General features: G+C 34.4%; 1 protein-coding gene across 4 annotated transcripts; it reads right to left on the reverse strand.

Moving 5' to 3' along the window:
* Positions 1–1,772: 1,772 nt before the first annotated feature.
* On the reverse strand, positions 1,773–17,635 carry LOC114173022 (Tetratricopeptide repeat (TPR)-like superfamily protein). Of its 4 annotated transcripts, none has more exons than XM_028057214.2 (22): positions 17,479–17,635; positions 17,308–17,388; positions 17,023–17,226; positions 16,776–16,898; positions 16,432–16,515; positions 16,262–16,312; positions 16,086–16,178; positions 15,248–15,388; positions 15,060–15,140; positions 14,648–14,895; positions 14,407–14,578; positions 12,803–12,918; positions 12,622–12,679; positions 12,303–12,368; positions 11,992–12,204; positions 11,859–11,910; positions 11,122–11,495; positions 10,936–11,027; positions 5,904–6,146; positions 4,978–5,621; positions 4,355–4,558; positions 1,773–2,306 (listed from the first exon to the last, which is right to left on the reverse strand). In XM_028057214.2, the coding sequence occupies exons 1-22, from the start codon at positions 17,506–17,508 to the stop codon at positions 2,125–2,127; spliced, it is 3,552 nt and encodes a 1,183-aa protein (XP_027913015.1). In that variant the 5' UTR covers positions 17,509–17,635; the 3' UTR covers positions 1,773–2,124. The 4 variants fall into 4 exon arrangements, with proteins under 4 accessions (XP_027913015.1, XP_027913014.1, XP_085525290.1 ...); XM_028057213.2 differs by having other exon boundaries at positions 12,622–12,682; XM_085669164.1 differs by lacking the exon at positions 16,086–16,178 and having other exon boundaries at positions 12,622–12,682.
* Between the last annotated feature and the right edge of the window lie 4,628 nt (positions 17,636–22,263).

Consider the following 22,263-nt stretch of genomic DNA (forward strand, 5'->3'; position numbering starts at 1 on the left):
CTGTAGATCAACTTATCCAGATATGTTTCGCATCATCTGCGTGAAGAGTATTTTAGTGAATCCAAACACAACATAGAAGTGTATATGAAATTACATATTTTGAACACTTTTCAAAACAAGCTTTACGGGAGTGGGAAAAAAAAATCGGAACAAGATTTCTAAAATAAAATATCCAAAAGGCATAAAATAAAATACATTTTGAAATAATATTTTTCGGAACAAACCTTCTGAAACACATATAATACTTTCTGAAACGAGTTTTTGGAAATACTCTGCATAAAATGTGCCCAAAAAATAATTTGTCAGAGTTAAAAATGGGTAAAAAAAATGAATTAAAATATATTTTTCATATTATTTTTAACATTCTCTCTTCTTCAAGTGTCACGTTCTCCCTCTCATCTTTTTTCTCTGCAACAACGGTGATCTGCAACAGTGGTACAAGAACAGTAACAGCGACGACAACAAACAAAAGTGATGGTGTGATGCAAAGATGAGGGTATTTGAGTTTTTTCGGATAGACCGGAAGGTGCAGTTCTTAATTTGTCGGTTTAAATATATATTTGATTTCTAGTTATGCTTGTTTAATTTAATTTTTGTTTTGTTTAATTAAATTTTTTGTTTTTGTTATGTTTTTGAATCGTACAAGTTACATATCAACTCATAATTTCTTTTAAAAAATTTAATTTTAAAAAATTGTTCATATTAAATCACAATTATACCACATATTAATATTGGTGATATATATCCGTTTCCATTTGTAAAATTAACATTTAAATATAAAATATTTAATATTTTTATTGCATTTTAGATATTAAAATCTAAAATATTTTATATTTATATGTTCATTTTATAAATATTAGTTTATTTTTCTAAAATATTTATAATTTGAAATATTTTTAAATATCAATTTTAAAATATAAATATTAGAACAAAACATTTAATAATTATATTATAATAATATTTTAAATAATTTTATTTTATTTAACAATTAAATATAAGAATTTCATTCAATATATAATTAATGTTAAAAAGTAATTAAAAAAATATTAGTATAATTTTTATAAAAGATATTAAATTTGGTGTCAATTTGAAAGAGACAAAATTGATTTATTTTAACTAAAACTGGAACGAAAATGAACAAAAATAACAAATATATGAATTAAATTGAACAAAAATAACGAATATATGAATTAAATTGAACAAAAATAAAGAATACATGGTCTAAATTGAAAAAAGAAAAAACACAACCATAAACTGACACATGATACTAACATTAATACATGACACAATTATAACACATGAACAATTTTTTTAAAATTAAAAAACTTACAAAAATTTTTAAAAATTTAAAAAATTCAGAAACTAACACATGACATGTAAGGTTCAAAAACTTTAACTATTTAAATACTATTAGTAAAAAAACTAAAAATTTGACAAAAATAAAGATACAATTGAACACAACAAAAATAGAAACCAAATGTATATTTAAACCTTTTTAAAATACTTGTTAAAAACAAATTTCAAAATTCTGGATTTTGAAACAAAATTTGATCGCCCAGTTGCATAAAACTACTTTAGGAAATAACTTTTAAAGCCAAATGAAGATAAAACAATTAAATTCAATAGATTAATTACTAATAAAAAATGTTTCAATAAAAATAAAGCATTTATGAATTCAAACTTAAATTTATTTAAAATATTTCTTTAAAAATCTAGGAAATAAATAAAATACGAAGTACCCTGTCACTAATAGTTTCAACTTTCACCAGTCGTTGACAAGTAATCTACGTGCATTGTTATTGTTTTAGTATAATCAAGTTTATTACTACATTAGCATCCTCCTCACCCGTTGATTTTCTCCCTTCCGAAATACATAAATCACGCTTTTTACTCATTCCTATTCTTTCTAGTACCAAACGGTTCCATTTATGAACCAAGTATCCCATATTTTCACTTACAACTTTTGTCTATGAACTAAGTATTTCATATTTCCACTTACAATATTAGAAAAAACGACTTGCTTAAGTACTCCTCTTGGACACCGCCAAATTCAATAGTAATTGAACACTGCCAAAATTCGATTCGACACCGTAGTCCTTGAATCTGTCGCTTCATATTGCAGGCCTATTCCATAAGCTTCTGTAAAACCCTCCAATATCGCATACAAGAAGGGTTCGTGTGAATTGCTCGAATAACCCATCTCAGAGGACTCTGACTGGACTCCATGCTAGATGTAAAATTTGGCCCGACTTTCAACTCCCTTGCAAGCAAATGCATTTGAAAGTAGAGTTCAGCAGGCCTCATTTCTGCGAAAAAGTAACAGAAACTAGACAGTACATACACAAAAAGTATAGCAATCAATGGATACCAACAAACACCAATCTTAAATACAGCAACCAATGAATATGAACAAACTCCAATTGTAAATACAGTATTTGAATCTACTAATCCGCTAGGGGACAACTGTTGAATATAAAAGCAATCTAACTCCACCTTGCCTTATCAGATAATGGTTTGATTCAATCGGACAAGTTTAGAAAAATAATCACCCAAAATTTTCTCTATACACAATGCAATGATAATCATGGTCATTAAAATCGTAATTTAAACTCGTACTATTTTGCATCTTAGAACCTTGGTTTGAATCGACACGCTGACAGTCTTGAATTCGTGTAACACTTTCAGAATTGTGTTGACTAACTAACTAGGGAGTTCAGGTCTGAGTGGGCAAGTTCAGCTGCAACTTCTGTAATTAAATCGAGGCCGACCTTGTCGTTTTTGGTTGTAAAAACAAAAGAAAAAATGGGGATCAAACATCTCCTACATTTGGCATCAGGCTCCAACGGCTACTAGTGAGCATAGTAATTCTTCCCTTCGCTAATTTTCCCCGCAACATTGTGATTTCTTATCACCACCTCTCTTCACAACAGTTGGTGTTCCTCGTGATGGCAGTGTTCTCAGTTTTTCTTCTATTTATGTTTGCAGTTCAAGTTACTCTCATGTTGAAAACTCACTTTTAAGTTCACTGGACACAGTTTCTCCTCTCTGCTCTGCGCACAATTCGATCATTGTTGACAACTCCATTCTTTTGAGTTGGCCACCTCTCACTTATGCTTAGTTGAAGATAATACAAAGGAATTAAAATGAATTTTTAAAGAGTTAAATTTCCCTCTCTTAGGATCTCACATTTATGGTAATTTAGATACACCAGATACAATGTATGAGAGGGAAGAGAAGAGAAACTGAAAAAATATATCTAGAAACTAAGTGCAGCAGAAAGCAGACAGCACCTTCAAAATAAATTCTATTTATTCTAACATGTTTGATCGTCATTTACTGTCCTATATTTTTACAACTTAGAATTTTCCAGCTTTCTAGTCAAATTTACATGCTTCCGTTCATATCTGTTCTGATTTTTCACTACCCTCAATTTGATGATACTAATCTTGTTTTCTATTTGTTGAAATTGAAATTTGAACTCACTAATTCTTCTGTTGTTTCACAATAATGTATGTCTGGAAGGGGGACTGGATCGAATTCAACTGATGGCATTGCAATATAGTAAAATTTCTCAACACAATAGATCAGATAGTGGGTGGAAAAATGGGAGAAATATTTAGGGCAATTGTAGAAAAGTCAAATGTAACAATTGTTTAAAGATTGCAAGTGAAGAAGCTTTACATTGAAGTATCATCTAGTTGGGAATTGAAAGATTTTGAACTGTATGCTTCTAATGATGAAAATTGTTGCGGATGCTGAGGATGCTTTTCATTGAAAATAGGAAGATTGAATGATATTGATAATTGTTAGATATTGTTAGTTGGAATATTTTAAGTTAGTTACAATATTATGTGTATAGGAGCTTAGCCCATATTTTCTTCATTATTCTTCATTATCTCAATCCTCCATTTTGATAGAAGATGTTGTCTGCTATTTAGATGTTAATTGGGCAGGATCTCCTTCTGATAAAAGATCTACGTTCGAATATTTTGTTTCCATTAGAGGTAACTTGACTTCTTGGAAAAGCAAGAAACATAGTGTTGTGCCATGATCTAGTGCAAAAGCATAATATAGAGCTATGGTTTAAACAATTACTTAAGAATTGCAGTTCAAAGATGTCACTCAAATGACACTTATATGTTGCAATCAAGTTGCTCTCCATATTATCTATAATCTTGTCTTTCATAAAAGGAACAAACACATTGAGAGTGACTGTCATTTTATTTAAGAAAAGATTGTATATGTGGAATACTTCAATAGAAACTTAACAACATTTACATCTCTAGTTATTCCTTCCCCGAGCACCCCTAGTTATAAAGGATGTGGGCACACAGACACACAGCAGAAATCATACCTGATGGCCAATTATACCATTCAAGGTGAAGGTTTCCATTCCACCTCTCTTTAGAACCAAGGCTTCCTTCTGCTTGTGCGACTAGTACTGAAACAAAAGGTAAGGGAGTAAGTGAAAGTTCATGAACTCGGCTAAGACTCTTTACAGCCTCTGATAGGAATTGAGAGCCATTGCACTGCCGGACAAGTTCCATACAGATGACACCTGCATAAAAAGAACAATATGAGTGGATGGACATGAACTAAAGATCCATCTTGATGCATTCCAGGAAGAGACGAGGGTAAAAAGGATCAAGAAGAGACAACTAGCTTCAACTAGCAGTATCTATAAAGGCATATATAATAATAGTAGTCGTAGTCGTAGTAATTTTAATAATAATAGGAGATATTACTTATTCAAATTGATGTTGTTGAGATATTGTGTTAAATGTTATTGAGATTTTTGATATAATTAGGAAAATTATCCATATATGTAATTCAGAAAATTCTGCCATCCTTCCATAATTACTATAAGTAGATTGATTCTAATATCTAAATGTATGGGATTGAATCTCAGCCTTTTTGTGTGCGTGTGTGTATATAAAGTTAGTTAAATGAAGCTCCTTGCCCAAAACAAATATTTACCATGACATAGAAAGAGGCAACTCTCGAAACCCGCTAATGAACAAGCCTGTTTCATGAACTCCTCTGCTGAGAATAAATCCCTCTTCTGGAAGGAAATCATGCTTCTCACTAGGTTATATGCTGCCATCCACATATCACACAACTTTCCACTTCTCTTCACACATTCTTCAAAGTTCAAGTCTGTGTCATTTGAATATATTTGCAGCTCATATCGACATTCCATAAGTTTGAGACAGATCCAACCGATGTGATAATCTGTCTTGAGCTCCAAACACAACATATATTCCTTTTGAAAACTTGGAAGATCACCTTTCATGGCATACACACGGCATAATAGTAGATGTGCAAAGAATAAATAATCATCAGGAAGCACAAGTTCGGAAGCTGTTTTTGCGTGGGTGATACAGGTCATATGATTCCCACATTGTAAACTGACCTCAGAAGCACAAAGTAGAAGTTGAAAGTATCTATATTGGAACAACAATCCTGTCCCACTATACAATTCATTTGAAAGAGCTGCATGAGTTAAACGATTTAGTATGCCACAAAGATGCTGAGGAAATCTCTGTTCACGTGCCCTCTGAAGATAGTTAAGAACAAGCAAGTAGCGGGCATCATGATTCCATGGTTTCTGATGAAAGCACCTGCAATTTTGAGATACTGTAACATGATTAGTCATGGCCAAGGATAATGTGCAGGATACCTTAAATAGAGCCACCAGATTGTTTACATTCTCTCAGATTTACACCCAAGAACAAAAAACTATAATTCTTGTACTCAATTTGACCACAAGAAATACATATTTTACACACATAAAGCTAAACAAAAAGTTATAGCATAAACATATATGAGAATTTAAAAAGGAATATTAAAAAATCAAATTTTCCAGGGCAATTATGGGGCATAAAAGAAAATAAAAGAAGTACTTCTGCAGGTATCTGATAGCTCCAGGATGATTAGAACACTGTTTTGCACAAGTTGGAAAAGTGGACTTTGGACTGCTGTTGCAAGTGGTATAGCAAGCAACAGCTCCTGCACCATGGATATCAGCAGCTGATTTGAAACCTTTTTTATCAGAAAGATCAAGATGGTCCAGTTTACAGCATCTCGTTGCCACATGATAATTGTTTAACTCTTTACTGGTTACCAAGAGGTAGCCAAGAAGGTTCCTGCTCCCAGAAAAATGTACAATAGAAAGGATGTCAGCAACAGCAAAGCTAGCAAGACGGGACTGACATTATTGAAAAATTAGGGCAAAGAAAAAGGAATGACAACTCATTTCCAAATACCGAGAAGGGTATGTTTATTGGATTTTAAAAGTATGAAAGAGTAACTTGATATATTTCTTTCTGTAGCTAATTTACAAGTTGTTAGATGTAATGGGCCTAGGCCCATCTCTTTTGTATTTTCTTATTTATAAATGCATAATCCTATTTGCTCTACACATATTAGGGATTCAGCTTATGTATGTCCCTCTTTTATATATCTAGAGTTAGGTTTATTTTTAGGCTCTCCAGTGAACCCACCATTCACCAATGCTAATTTTTTTTCCAAAAATTGTTCCTTTCAATTTCTAGCATTGCTCGTAGTTTTTTTGTTTTTTTCAAGCCACTATGCTGCCACCACCCAATGTGATCCTGCCACTGCTGTCGTTTGGTCCAGCGACACCAGTTGGTGATCAGAGCTTCAATGCACCAGCAAGCACCAACCCAACTCTCATCGCCACTGCCACCACTTTCCATTAAGCACGCCAACGAATCCTGCCACCTCTACAATGGTGACCACCTGGATCAAACTTCTCTCTAAATCCTCTTTCTGGTTTTGTACCATTTTGATCGGAGTTCATTGGAATTTTCTCAACCTTTTTAGGGTTGGTTCTTTCTTTCTTGGTAACTATTTTCTCTCTCTACAATTATCTATGGCCTCTTTTGCTGCTACTATCTCTATGTCTACCATCCATCTATAATAATTATGTCAAGTGCATCTATCGGTTGAAAAATTATATAGAATTAATTATGATATTTAGGCATTAGACATTAGACTTTGACTTAAGAGTTAGGGTTATGTTGTTCATTTTAATTAGAGTGCAGCCACCATTGGTGAAAATGAGCTTTCATGTTGGTTGAAAATTGATGCTTAATTATGCATTGTACTCAAGTTTACTAGTCATTCATCACTGAAACAACTATTTCATGCTTATGAGACATGTTCAGAAGTTTGGGAACCAGGCCAAATAATTGTACATCAATGATAATCAACGTCTTTATGTTGTTTGTCAAAATATCCTAAACATTGTTGCTCACAAACACCTTGTTAGTATACTACTATAGTTACCTAATGTTAACTTGTACAGGTTACCTTTGCATTGTACAAATGTAGATTTCTTATTATTGTACAACTCTTTCTTTTTTATGTAACTTCCGTTATATACTTAACAGAAAACTACTCCTATAAATAGACAATCTATACGTGGTTCAAAGTGAGTGATGATAATAACATAGTTCAGTTAATAATTCATTCTCTCTCTTTCCTCTATTAACAATGTCTAATACACCTTGGTATAGTGATTGAATATTTGGGTAAAATTCATACTCTTCTTGATGACTTCAATAAATTATAGCCTCCATTCCTTCTCAAAAACAAGAGTAACAATCAAAGTTCTTCATATAGTTGGCTTTACATGAACCTCCTGATGATTATTCACGTGTCCGTGATAAGATCTTGGGGTCCCTAGTTGTGCCTACCTTTATTTCCACCTATCCACCCTATTGCGTGTGTCAGTAAATCAACCTCTAAAATACTTTCTTCAATCACCTTTAATGACTCTTTCACATTGCTATCTTAGTGTGATGATTGCAATCACCTTTGCAAGCTAGACAAAGGGAATCACAAGTGTGAACATTGTCACAAGCTCAATCATAGAATTGACTGATGTAATGCCTTACATGGTCATCCTCCTCAATTTGCTCCCTTGCAACCATCTGACTTGGGTCTCACTTCATCTGAAGGACAACTTGATATCTTCAAGGAATTTCTCCAATGATATAAGGATCGTCAGAACTCTAGTTTCATGCTTCTATTGCACACATTGGTACATCATTTGCTAGTCTCACTCACTCCAACTATCTTGACACTGGGCTCTAGACTCCGGTGCCAAAGATCACATTACTGACAATAATTTTTTTTTCTCTTCTTTTCTGTCCACTTCAAGTTATTTACGTTTTGTTACCATGGTCAATGGCTCTAGGGCCTCCTCACACAGTGTTGGTACTATTTGTCTTCTTCCTTCTCTATCTATCAATAATATTATTAATGTTCTAGGGTCTCCATTTAACTTATTATCCCTAACTCGGCTCACCCACTCTCTTGATTGTATTATCTCTTTTACCAAATATTTTGTTTGTTTACAAGACTGGAGTTTCGGTCGGATGATTGACACCAAATATGAGTCTCATGGTCTATATTTATTATATGCAGACATCTACACATGTTGGATCGATATTGGATTCTCCCTCTCTCATCCTTGCTAAGTTGGGATATCCTAGCCTTGCCAAGATGCAACAACTTGTTCCACATACTTTGTTCACAATTGTTTCTCTCCTTCTCTTAACCATTATTTAATTTCAAAAGATGTCACCTTCACCAAGTTTTCTTTTTACTTTAAGTTCAATCTTTCTATTGATGTGCTTCCATGTGACGAAGTCATTATCCCAGTTATATATAATCCTCTTGTTGTGTCTAGTGTACCTCTAGATCCCACACCTCCACAGACTCTTCAAGTGTATCGTCGACAAGTTCCCCATTGTCCACCAGATGACTCTCTGCTAGTGCCAACTCCTCCTATGTTTCCTAGACCTCTACAACAATGGATCCTACAACAGATTCACTGGAGATACACTTGGCTGCATGAGAATGTTGCAAAATTTGCAATATCATTTGTTGTTCTTCTCTAGTGCACCTCACCATAGAGGATAGCATTGTTGTCGAACATCTTTCTCTTGCTATAGGAACCATGTCGAAGTTTCAGGTGCTTTCGCTTGTTGAACCAACTTTCCAATTCGGTCCCCACCTTCATGTTCTACAATTTGTTGCGAAGCTTGAAGCTCATGTTCAATTCCCTCATAGAATTTTTGGCACTGGAAGGTGGGGAATGCGACAGTGTTTTGGAGGTTTTGAATATAAAAGAGAATTGCATTGTGCACGTACGGTTTCTCTTGCAGTTGACCCCCTTGACGACATCATTGAAGACCCCTCACCTTTCTGGAAACATCTTTAGCGGTTCTCTAGCAATAGAAAGGTGGTCGGGCATTGGGAGGTTAAGGAATTATTGATCCTGGGTTATAAAATTATAGAATTATAAAATGATAAAACTATAAAGTTAGAAAGTTATAAAATTATAAACCAAATTATAAAGTTACACGTAGCAATAACTAAACAAGGTGAAAAGATAAGGAAACAGTCACATCACCTAGTTAACTGCCATATCACCTAATTAGAAAAATCTAACATTAGGGACTCAATCAAAAAGTTCCCACTTTATTTGATTTAATCTGCACGGCAATTTACATTCCAGTTCTGCATTTTAATCTTCTGGTTTTAGTAATGTTCATCTTCCATATTTTGCTCGTTGCACATTTCTCTTTTTAGTCAAATTCTGTTTTGTTGTTGCAATCATTAATACACTAAGTTTACTGCATTTTACTTGTCTTTAATTCCTAACTGCTCCATTCTAGTTCCCTTTGCAACTTCCATTTCAATGTCACAATCTCTGTTAACATTCCCATTTTAGTTGAACTTTTGATTATAACTTTACAGCTTTCATTTCATTATGGTCCTTGCATTTTAAATTTTTCCAGCTTTTAGTTTTTATTTGTCACTGCATTTGAATTTGAAAATCCCTAAAATCTTCATTTTAATACAATCAATGAACTCATTGCACCAGCATTCCTTGGACTGACCTAGATTGACCTCTATGCTGCATCAGTAAGGGGCTAACTTAGTTTTGTTTGAAAAAGCTTATGTGGCTGAGTTTTGTTCAGTTATACACAAATTTTTGGGTTAGGACTACGATGAAATTTTTTCTTAAATCGCAAAGATGGCCTTTATTAGCTTATTCATAGCCATGGTTGCTCTTCAACATTGGCCTCTTGAATGTCAAAAATGCTACATAAGTATGTTTTGTCTCGTGAATTGAATAGCTTCGTTGTTGGCTAAACACAGTTCATCATATTCCTTCTTAGTTTCTCTCTTCTCAACGGAATGTTTGGCCCGTCTTTTCCTTTTAAGGAGAAAACAAGCCAAAAAATAGTTGGTCCAAACACTACCTTAGAGTGCATGTTTGAACTCCTATGATTTGTTATGACAACCTCAGCTTCATGGCTTTGAGTCACAATCTTATTCCACATTCCAGGACCAAACACATGGACCTATACATTTGTTACGGGAGAAGGTTCTGGATAAGTTACTGGGGGTATTTCATGTTCCATCTCAAGATCATCAATCATATATACCCACTAAGCCATTTTCCATACATTATTCTATGACCTAAGAGATAAACCCAGTGCCTAGTTTCTCAGTTTCGAAGCACTTAGAGCCTGAAGGGGGAATAATAGTATATAATTTTGTTCTCCACATGTGCCAGTAGCTTAGTCAACTCCTAGGTTGCTTATATCAGTTGCTATATCCAGAACATAATAAAAAATGGAACTTACAAGTACCTAATTATAAAAAGGATGGTGTATGACGATTCTAGCATTATTACTAGTGGGATAGGGCTATTACTTGGCCAAATTTGGTATGTTATGGGATTTTACTACTTACATCCTATCAGTATATTTTCAGTTCATTAATCTTAACCTTCTTTTCTAACTCTAACCTACTATCACGAACCATACTAAAATTCAGTGAAACTGAAATAAAAATTCTATTTGAATACTAGTCTTCGTTACAAAAATCTACCTTATCAAACTGTAGTTAGGGAACATGTGCATAGCTTTTTTCAGATGAGCAACTCCACTCCGAATGTCAAGGCTATCAGACTCATTTTTCACCTGTCCAAACCATACAATGACATTTTTCCATGTTATCTTCTTGATGGTTGAGTAAGGAAACAGGAAGAATCAAAATTAAGAGGCAAAAAGATACCAGTTTACTTAGTGCTATTAAAAGGTGCATCCCAGCAATTTCTTCATAATATTTGAGGAAATATCGGCTACCAGTGACAACAAATTCAAGACGATTTTGTCCATCAAGAGCATGGATAGCTGACATGACAAAACTAACTTTTGAACTTTGCAATAGATCCTTTGGCATTTTCACAATGCTAGTGATAACGGCATCCAGTCCACAAATGTAATATACTAATCTACAAATGAAACAAATGGATGTTGCCACAGAAGTCCTTTGCATAGAAGACAGAGTTACAGCAAGGCTTCTGGCTACCGTGAGAGCCAAATCATTTTTACCAAGTTGCCACAAAGAGAAAGCATATACTTGTAAACCTTCTTCATCAAGTGCCCCTAAAAATATATCATACAATGGTGTCAAAAAAAAATGAAAATTCAAATAAATTTTCACGCCACTCTCTCTCAAAACATCCTTCACAAAGAAAAAAAGGTAAATAAATAAATATAGACTAAAACCTACACAAAACATCCCCAAATCACATTATTTACATTTGGCACAGTTCAATCTAACACAGCTTTGATTCACTTCGTAAATCATTCTTATTAATTATGAAGAGAAAAAAGTTAGCAAAGATATCATGAATGAAATTAATTTTGGCAAGAGTTAGTTAACATTCAAACCCAATAGTTGTATGATATATAAAACAATTAAATTGAAGAACCCTAACAGGTAAATTGCAAAATCTAGATCTAAACCTTCTTTATTCAAATTTTCACATTCCTGCAAAGCATCAGCCGCATTCCCTGCCTGTATCAAATAGAAAACATTAGTGAATATCACTTAGGGTTTTCAGAGACACAAGATTGAGAGATCTTTAGTATAGTTCACCTTAGAAAGCGATCTGGCCAAATTGATTGATATGTCCCTCATATGTGTGTTTTGAATATTCCATGAGCCAATGTTAAATGCATGTCGTGCTAACCTATAAAATGTAGCAGCAGACTTATAATCATTTCGAGCCTCACAAACCAGCCCATACAAATTATGGGATTCAGGATAGTGAGGAGAATGCTGCACAGCCTGCTGAATGGCTCCAAAAACCTGTGATGAGTAACAGCATTGACATGAATTTCAATGTAGGCAGTGTCTTCAAAAGAAGCACCACCACAGAAAGTCACCAATCTTCAATATAATCTAACCTGTGAAGATGAGAGATGTCCACTCAACAAAGCAAGCTTAGTGAGCCCAAGTTGGAATTCAGCTAACTGCATAGTAATTGAAAAAAAAAATTATTGCAACAATCCAACACATACCAGAGAAAAAATTAGGGCTAAAATAATGTATCTGATAATTTCTTCTTTTCCATCCTAGATATGTACCACAAACATTCTCACATTCAACTACAACATCAATGACAAATATACACCAAATCCTAATAACAGGACTATATGTTGGTGTATGGATGTATGTATGAATATCAATACATTTCATGTTAACTAATAGGAATTAGTAAATTACAGGCATTATCTGCACAGCCCGTGAACAACTCTCAAATGCCTCATCTGATTCAAGCTCCCTACTGTACAAAGACGACATATGGTTAGAAAATCGGTAAACTAATTTACATATAGTTTAAACTAAATTTAACATGCTATTACTACATGATGATACAAAAAAATATATGAAATAGGAAATATACCTCATACAAGACTCGACTGACATGCTTGCCCATGGCAATGCAAGGCCAGGATCAATACTTCTAGCACGATCAAACATTTGTCTTGCCAATTGCTTTTCATCAGCTTTACGATATAGCTGAACACATTAAGACGAACACAAGCTAAGAAAATTGCACCAAGAACAGTCTCAATGTCTATCATATGATGTTGTGCATCACAATATGTACGAAAGGTACAAAGATTTCCATGATGTTATTCATCCTTCACTAAAAAAGATATAGGTTTCAACTTAAAGAATGTAATTACGGCAAAAACAAGAAAAGAAATTCATGATGTTATGCATTTGACAGTTTTGGTGGAAACAATACGTATTAGAAGCTCAATATTGGGTTGGGGAAAACTGACTCTATTTAATCACCAAGGTGAACTGAGAGCGAGTACACAGTGTTAAACTCTACAAAATAGAAAGTCGTTGAGCTGAAATGGTTGTAAGTGTTTTATTCATATTCAGAAAATGAAATCAATACAATAAATAAAAGAGATTTTGTATACCCTAGTAATAAAGATATGATACGGGAATATGTAAAAAATGTTCCTAATAATAGATATAAGAAAGATATTCCTGATTATAAAAGTTTTTAGTCTTATTTCTATAATTACAACAAACACAAAATGAGCTTTTGACCATAATAACAAACAAAAGGAAGGAGTTGACTCTAAAAGAAGACTGGAACATTTATAGCACTTATCATTGAATCAACAGCAGGGACATCAGGTGAGGCCACCCAAGCCCTTTAGACTTTAGAGTTCAGGTGCTTGGGACACTGTTTTGGATGTCACGAGAATAAAGCTAAGCCAGGTCTTATATCTTAGACTAATAGGCAATCACGTCATCCTTATGGAACGGAAGCTTGATATTCATCAACTACAACCATTGACAGAGATTCAATTTGCCATGATACAATGAGGACAGACTAAAGTAACACTGCACAAACAACAATGCTTTGTTTCATTGCCAGGTATGCCACTCACACATAAGATTTAGCAAAGAGTGGAGCCACTCACACATAAGATTTAGCAAAGAGTGGAGCCACTCACATTTTCATGTGTATAATTTCATTTTTTTGGTGGGCAGAGAGGAGTTAGAGCATTGTGACACTAGGTCATATTACACCTAGGAGAGAAATGGGTGCGGTAGCAAGGAATCAATCCCTCAAGTAAGAAGCATTGAGTGCAAAGTAAATCTATTTTGTAATCACCTACATATGTGGCAAATAGTGCAGAAAGAAAAAAAGGGATGAGGTTGAACATGAAAGAAGGCAGGAAAAGAGGAGGGGGGTCATAAGACATTGATAGGAAAAGGGATGGCATTAGCAAGAATTTTTGTTCATCAAAAGTGTTCTAAATTTATTTTCATTTTCTAAAACTTTTGTTTTGCCATTCTGACAACAACTAATCCCAATTGTTTCCTATCAGTACTGGAAATCAATTATAATTATTAAGTATCCTTCTCTTTTCTGTCATACCAACTAAGAAAAGTAATTATATTGTAGGACCAACAACTAAGGACAATGGAAATTATCAAGTCAGGTTGTTAATGTTTGTTGATGACATCTAACAATACCTTCCCAAGGTATCCCCAAGCAACAGCTAGAGATACATTCAATTGCAATGCTCTGATCAAGGCATGCTGATTTAGCGCGTTATGATCAGACAAACATCCCAACGCCAGCCAGAACTCATAATTGTCACCTTCAAGTAGCAATGCTCCCATTGACATCCTCTTTGCAATCTGCCTGCTTTGACAACTAAGTTAAGGGGAGGGGAGCACTATAGTCAAGGTCATTTGATTGCATAGAACGTACCGTGCATTTATGTCTTGCTTGTAACATTTGTCTAGTGAATTTATAAGATCGGAAGTTACAGCAATGTCAGCATAAATGTTTGCTTGCCATGGAGACAAATGCAAGGCTCGTTGGTATGAAAATTTGGCATCTCTTGCAGCAAAAAAACAGGTCCTCCTCCAAGAATTTATAGAAACACTGAAAGCTTCCTTATTAGATTCCAATTCTAGAACATCATCAATCCAGGGATAGCATCTAGCATATGCAAGCTGCAACAGTCCAAAATAAGATAAAATTGAATAATACATCAAGTGAAGAAAAATCCATGTCACCATACATATTGTCAAGTATTTACTGCACCACTTCAACAAAAACTACCTATAGAAAAAAAAAATCAATAAAAGCTTTTCAGGACTGAAAAAGTAAATAATACCTGAATATCAGCAAGTAGTTTCCAAATACATGAGAAGTTTCTGAAAAAATAAGCACTTGCCCTTGCAACCTCAGATGCTTCCTGCAGTCAGTTCAACGATGTTTCCTAAATGTTGTAAAAATGGAACTGTCTAACTTAATAAGAAACAACACAACAAATATCAAAAACAAAAAATTGAAGAGAGAAACCTCTAACAGTGAAGCCCCCCATCTATATGCTCCTAGATTGATGCAGTCTTTTGCCAAACCAAGCAGCCCCAAAGCAAGTCCATATTGTGCAGGCACGCACTGTGGTGAAATCTCCAAAGCTTGTCGAAATTGTTCAACTCCCTTCACGTAGAAAGACTCAGTTTAACATATCATCAATAAATAGTAACAGCTGAACACTAATAGAACAACTTCATCACACATTTGTTAGATACAGTACACTTTAATATTTGTCAAGTATGGGTTAGAGACTATCTTCTGCATTTCCTAGGTGCTATAATTGATAAATTATAAAAGAACTACACATAAGTCCAGCCATAACCACCAGAAAAAAAATAAATATACTAAATTCAAAGTCCAACCAGATAATGCTAACTAAAGGCCCTAGAATCCATCCATTAGCTTGTATCAAAGGAAAAATTTTCACAAATGAGGAACTTCTGTTACAATGCCTATATATATTGCAGAATATCAACCAAGAGGTCAGTTATAGATGTCTAACAAATGACAGTTATAAATGACTTTAACAGAAAAGTGCAAGGAAAAAATACGTAACTATTTCTCAAGGATGAAACCAGATTGTATTTCACTATTTGTATGAGAATTCTCTATAATGAAAACAAATAGCCTACATTTTCCAGTCTAACTCTCCTTTGATGTTATGTTGAATCATAGCGCTTAATAACAGAATGAAAAGGAGGAACAAGCTATGAACCAAATGTGATAAAGATATTTCCACTTTCAACCACTGAAAACAACAAAGTCTGATCGGGAAAGGCAACAGGATAATGACTAGTGATTAGTGATTAGCTTAGCGTACCTTGCTAAATGAACCAAGAGTCATAAAGATATTTCCACTTTCAACCAAAGCAAAAACCATGGTATCATCCAACTCAATCGCACGGCCATAAGACTGATGGATAGCCCATAAACAAAAACAGCAATTGGGGGATCAATCTTCCAGATGATTTAAAAGAAATCCAAGCAAAGTGGTACCTTTATAGCTGCAGTAAACCTGCCTAGCCGCTGATAAGCAAGACCCAGGGCCTAAAAAACTTTTAAATACTTATCAAAAAAGGCCCAAAGCCTAATAAAATTTACAAATATTTATAAGAAAAATATAGGGAACGGCAAATTTAATGAAAGAAAAGACTGCTGAAAATTACCTCCCACAAATTAGCACATGTAGGATAGCCTCTGAGGGCATGTTGAAGACTCTGTACAGCTTCACACCATTTCTTTTTGTGAACCTGTAAATTATTGAATAAAAATTAATAAATGGTCAGTCTCAGCCTGAGTTAATTAAAGAGAGGTTTGTTGAGGATATAGACAGATGTCAAAAGAATTTTATTTTGCAAATTAAATTGTTTGATCTGGCTTTGTAGGAAAAATATGTAGAATGCAGTTGTTAGGCGAGTCTACAGAATACAGAATAGTGTGGTATACAGAAAAGGCGAAAGCTGCCTTAATAAATTCTTGAAAAGTAGAAGAAATCGAAAGAAAGAAAAACCTGCAAGAAACCCAATCTTCGAAAAGCCCAGAAAGCTCTCGGTGACATTTCAGAAGCTTCCCGGCATACGACCACCTCTAAACTATCATTTCCACCTTGGTCAAGTAAATTGCACAGAACTTCCTGATGTGAAAAAAAAAATGAAAATCAGAGTTAAGTGAACGAAAGGAAAATCATCACTTCATTTTTCTACAATGTTGATTATTGAACCTTTCAAATGGAGCAGACTAGAAACTACGAAACTTACCCCAGACTCAGAATCATCGGGATTGAGAACAACTGCTCGTTGGTAACACTTAATAGCTCTCTGGGTATCAAGGGAAACGTTGGCGTAATAATGACCTAGATATTTGAAAGATATTCCATTCTTAGGGTTTAATTTGGCCGATTGGATAAAATGTTCAGCCGCTTTTTCCTTCCCTTCTTCTCCTTTTTCCCACAAGAACACACCCTGAATCATAGTTTATAACAACAAAAATAACTTGAAAGTGCGGCAGAGGGAATAAACAAAAGGGCAAGAGGAATGCATTACAATATCAAAGTGTATGGAGGCGTCATCCGAGGACTCCTGCAAGCGCTGAAATAGATGTTCCACCCCTTCTTCCTCCTGAGTCTGAGGGGAAAAAAAAAAAGAAACTGAGAGTATGTGACCGAAACCGATGATATGACGAAGATTGATGAAATAGAAAAGCTAAGAACACACCTTGGGTGGTGTGGGTGTTTCGGAATCCATGGGACCCAAGTCCTGTCTTGGTACCGTTCTTGCCACACTGCTGGTGCTCGACTTCGCCCCAGATGTAAGCAATACTGAAGAGCACCGTTTCCACTTCGCACTACCTATTAAATAATTTTGGCTTAAATATTTTTCCCTCTTCTCTTCTGATTTCGTTTCATTAATATATATATATATATATATATATATATATATATATATATAAATTATAACGATATATCTCCAAATAATTAGTTATATTTAACAAAAATTATTTATGAGGATATATTCAATATATTACAACAATTCTTCCGATGATTGGAAGTTCTTAAATTTTTCCAAGGCTTAAAATATATTTAATTATATATAAATATAAATTATAGATAAAAATGTAAATAACATCTTTAAAGACATGTGACAAAATAAAAAATATGAAAAAATTTAAAATATTAATTGACTAAAAAACAACCCATTGATAACCTAATAAAATAAACAACAATATGGGTAAAAAGATAACTTTTTTATATATATATATATATATATATATATATATATATTCCTGATATTATAATAATAGTTGATATACAAATTGAAATAAATAGAGAAAAATTATTATTTACGAATGAAAAGAAAAAATAACACTTATAATAGTTTTATAAAAAAGTATACAAATAATAGATAATCATTATATAATAAATAAATAGTTATATTATAAAAGGTAAATTATGAATAATCAATTGTAGCGAAATATTAAGTAGGTCTCCCAATTTTTATTTGAGTCAATCGAGTCTTTAATTTTGAAAAATAGCAAAAATTTGACCATAATCGTTAACGACGTTAGTGAGTGTTAAGTGAACATTGACTAGGCATGTTGATATGTTATTTTTTACTCACATGGCTTGATCAGAAATAATGATGTGTTAAATATTATATTTGTTGAATAAGTTAATTAAGGAATTGGCAGAATAAGAAAGGGGCAAAAATTTGATTTGGGGGAAACGTAAACGACTTAGGGTTTTCTGCGAAGAGAAGACAAGGGGGAGAAGCTGTTGGAATCCAAGTGCAATCGAGGTGTTCCTTCATCTGAATCGCGTGTTCGTTTAAATAGAAGGGCGGAGAAGGTGAGTTTCTCTCTATAGCATGTTAATTTCTGAATAAATTGTTTGATGCATGTTGTGGTGTTTGTGTTTTGGGGAACCAAAATATTGGTTAGGGGCATGTGTGTTTTAGGGGACCTACAATATTGATTATAGGTTGAAGGTGTTTAAATATGGTTCTGTTGGCCCACCATGTGTAAATGCTTTTGTGTTGTGGTCCATGTGTTTAAAGTGTTGTTGGAGTGTCTGTTTCAGTGTGGTTTGTATTTAATATATGTTTTTTATTTTTTTTGTAGGTATTTGATTAATATATAGGTTTATGTATCTATTTGTATATGTGTTTGTGTGATGGATGAGGAATTTGAGGTGGTTTTTCACCATGGAGGTAAATTATTAAGTGATGGGAAGTTGTGGTACGAATATGGGGAAAGTACTACTTTATCCTTCAACCCAAACATATGGAGCTACTATGTTGTTTTAAGTGTGATAAAAGGGCTCGAGTATGTTGGAGAGAATAAATTATGGTTCTTTGTTGAAGTTGTTCCAATATTAGATGATAGACTGCAGCTTCTCTGTGATGACAATGGTGTGATGCATATGGTTAATGTCGTAAAACTAAATGGTCATGTTCATTTATTTGTTGAACACACATTGTCTGAATCCCAGGTGATTGAAATGCTGGAATATTTTTCGGATGAACCTGCCACATAGAAGGAGGGTGGTGCAAGTGTTTTAGGATAAGATGTTCAGGGTGAAGCTGGAGCTGAGGCTGAATTAAGGGAAGAGGGATGCCAGTATGAGAGTGTTCCTGTTGTAGTAGATGGTATTGAATGTGAAGGTGAAGTTGTTGTTTTAGGAGATGGTATTGAATGTGAAGGTGAAGGTGATGCATAAATAAGGGAAGAGGGAAGTCAGTCTAATATTGGTGTTGTTTTAAGTGATGGTTTGTAGTGTCAAGCTGAAGGTGAGGTTGAGATAAGGGAGGGTGGAGTTCAGTGTGAATATGAAGCTGAGGCTGAATTAAGGGAGGATGGAGTTCACTGTGAAGCTGAAGTTGAAGCTAAATTAAGGGAGGAGGGAGTTCAATATCAAGGTGTGGGGTAGACTAAGATCGAAGAAGATGGTGATGTTCACAATTGGACTAAGTCTGGACCTGATGGTAGCATGGATGAAAGTACTGACAACCTACTAGATGTAAGTATTGATTGTGATATAGATGATGAAATAGGTAATAAGGAATGGTCTGGTAATGTAGAAGTTTAGGTTGAATTTGTTTCACGTGGACAATCTACTGCTTGTGGGCCAGAAGATACTGACGTGGAGGATGATGTCAGGGGGTTTTTGGATAATGAATGGCTATCTGATCAATATATGAGTGATGTTGTAGATAGTTATGAAGAGGGGTACACGAATTTTGCTACTTTTACAATGCCTAAGACAATGGTTGATTATAAATGGGAATTGGGGACCTATTTCACTAAAAAAGAGGAGCTTTTAGAAGCCATCAAAAAGCTATGCTTTGGAAAATGGGAGAAATATAAAGTTCGTAAAGAATGACTAAAGACGAGTGAGATTAAAATGTATAGGTGAAAAAGGAAAATGCCCATGGACTGCATATTATGGTTACATGAAAGCAATTAAAACTTGGCAGTTGTGGAAGATTATAGATAAGCACACATGTAGTAGGGAATTCAACCTACGTGTACTTAGTTCAAAGTGGTTGAGTAAAAAAATGGAAAAAAAAAATAGTTAGGGAAAACCCAAAAGTAAAGGGAATTGAAATCCGTGAAAAAATTAGTAGAAAATGGAATGTTGGTATCTCTAGGTGTATGGGTTATAGGGCCAAAGCAATTGCAGCACAAATGTTGAAGGGTCTTTTAAAGAAAAATACAAAAGGATATATGATTACGCACATGGACTTATAGCAAGAAATCCAGGATCAACAGTCAAAGTTAATGTTGAGGAGAATCAAGGGCAGCCAATATTCAAGAGGTTTTATACATGTTTGAAAGCATGCAAAGACAAATTTATTTCATGTATACCAATAATTGGATTGGATGGGGCTTTCTTTAAAGAAAAATATTGGGGAGAGTTGTTAACAACTATTGGTCGAGATGTTAATGACCAAATTTTGCTTATTGCATATGCTGTTGTGGAGGTTGAGAACATGGATTCCTAGACTTGGTTTTTGGAGTTACTTATTGAGGACCTTAGTGGAGCTGCAGTGTGTGCATCATAGACATTTATATATGATCAACAAAAGGTAAATTTCTATTCAGCTTTCTGTTCCTACATTTATATTAGATCAAATATTTTAACGTATTGCTTTATTTTTTATATTGGCATGACCTACTACCAGCCATATAAGAACTTATGCTTGGAGTTGATCAATGTTTTTTGTGTAAGGCACTTGTATGCCAATTTTAGAAAGCAATTTCCAGCAAAAACTCTAAGGTGTCTAATGTGGGTAACAGCTATAGCCACACACACACAAGCATGGGAAAGGGAGATGAGAAATATAAAAAAGGTCAATGAGGATGCATTTAAGCATTTGATTGCAATTCCCCCCAGGTAATTGAATTTAAGTTTCATTGTTTTTAATGCTTAGTCATTTTTTTTCCCACTAAAGTGGTTGTATTCTATCCTAATTGAAATATTAATGGTTGATGTAGATATTGGTCAAGACCAAGATTTACCACAAAATCTCAATCTGATACCTTAGTAAACAATATGTTTGAGGCCTTCAATATTGTATTGTTACATACAAGGACTAAGCTAGTGATAAGCATGTTGGAGGATATTTGTGTGTACTTGATGAGAAGGTGGGCAAAGAACAAATTGAATATACAATCAATATCATGATCTATCTGTCTCGGGATTATGAACATATTTGAGAAGGAGTCATAAATAACAAAATATTGGATTCCTAGGTAAGTGTTGCATTTTGTTTTGTTTGAAAATATGAATATTGTTTGATTATTGTTGTTTTATGTGTCGTTGCAGTTGGTCTGCAAATAAGTTATTTGAAGTTAGGCACATCTCACAATCATGGGAGAGGTTTGTTGTCAATATAGACGTATAATCATGCACATTGAGGAAATGAAGTATAAGTGGTATTCCCTGTTGCCATTTTTTGTCTGCAATAAAGTTTCTAAACCTTAATGGAAAATACTTCATCCCAGCTATGTTTAGGAAGTCCACCTATGAAAAGATCTACACTTCCATAATATATCCTATCAATGGTCAGAATTTATGGGAGACAACTCCATATCCTGATGTGTTGCCCCCTCAAAGAGAATATTACCAGACAGGCCAAAGAAAATAAGAAGATTAGAGCAATAGGAGATCAAAAGAGATGAAACACGACTGAGAAAATGTGGTTTAAAACATGTCGTATTTGTAAGCAAATAGGACACAATCAAAAGGCTTGTCCGCAAGCAACTGAAATTCATATAACTCAATTAAGGGAATCCCAACAGCAACGTCCAACTGAAGCATCCCTGCAGCCAAGTCCAACCAAAGCATCTCAACAGCCAACCCCAAGTGAGCCATCTAAGCAACCACCTCCCACTCAACCATCCCACCAACCACCTCCACCTCAACCATCCCACCAACCAACTCCAACTTAGCTATCACGAGGTGCATCAAACCCAGAGCAAAACTCAATGTTAGGAGGGGT

The sequence above is a fragment of the Vigna unguiculata genome, chromosome 2 (genome assembly GCF_037176805.1).
Source record: "Vigna unguiculata cultivar grain cowpea cultivar isolate G323 ecotype 2 chromosome 2, ASM3717680v1, whole genome shotgun sequence".
Lineage (NCBI taxonomy): Eukaryota > Viridiplantae > Streptophyta > Magnoliopsida > Fabales > Fabaceae > Vigna > Vigna unguiculata.

Excerpts from the sequence above, each read along its gene's own strand:
- LOC114173022 (XM_028057213.2), bottom strand. The coding sequence starts at position 17,508 with ATGGATTCCGAAACACCCACACCACCCAAG. Across the intron at positions 14,896-15,059 it reads AACTACTTGCTGATATTCAG|CTTGCATATGCTAGATGCTA; the intron begins GTATTATTTACT and ends GGACTGTTGCAG. Across the intron at positions 4,559-4,977 it reads TTGCCTCTTTCTATGTCATG|GTGTCATCTGTATGGAACTT; the intron begins GTAAATATTTGT and ends CTTTTTATGCAG.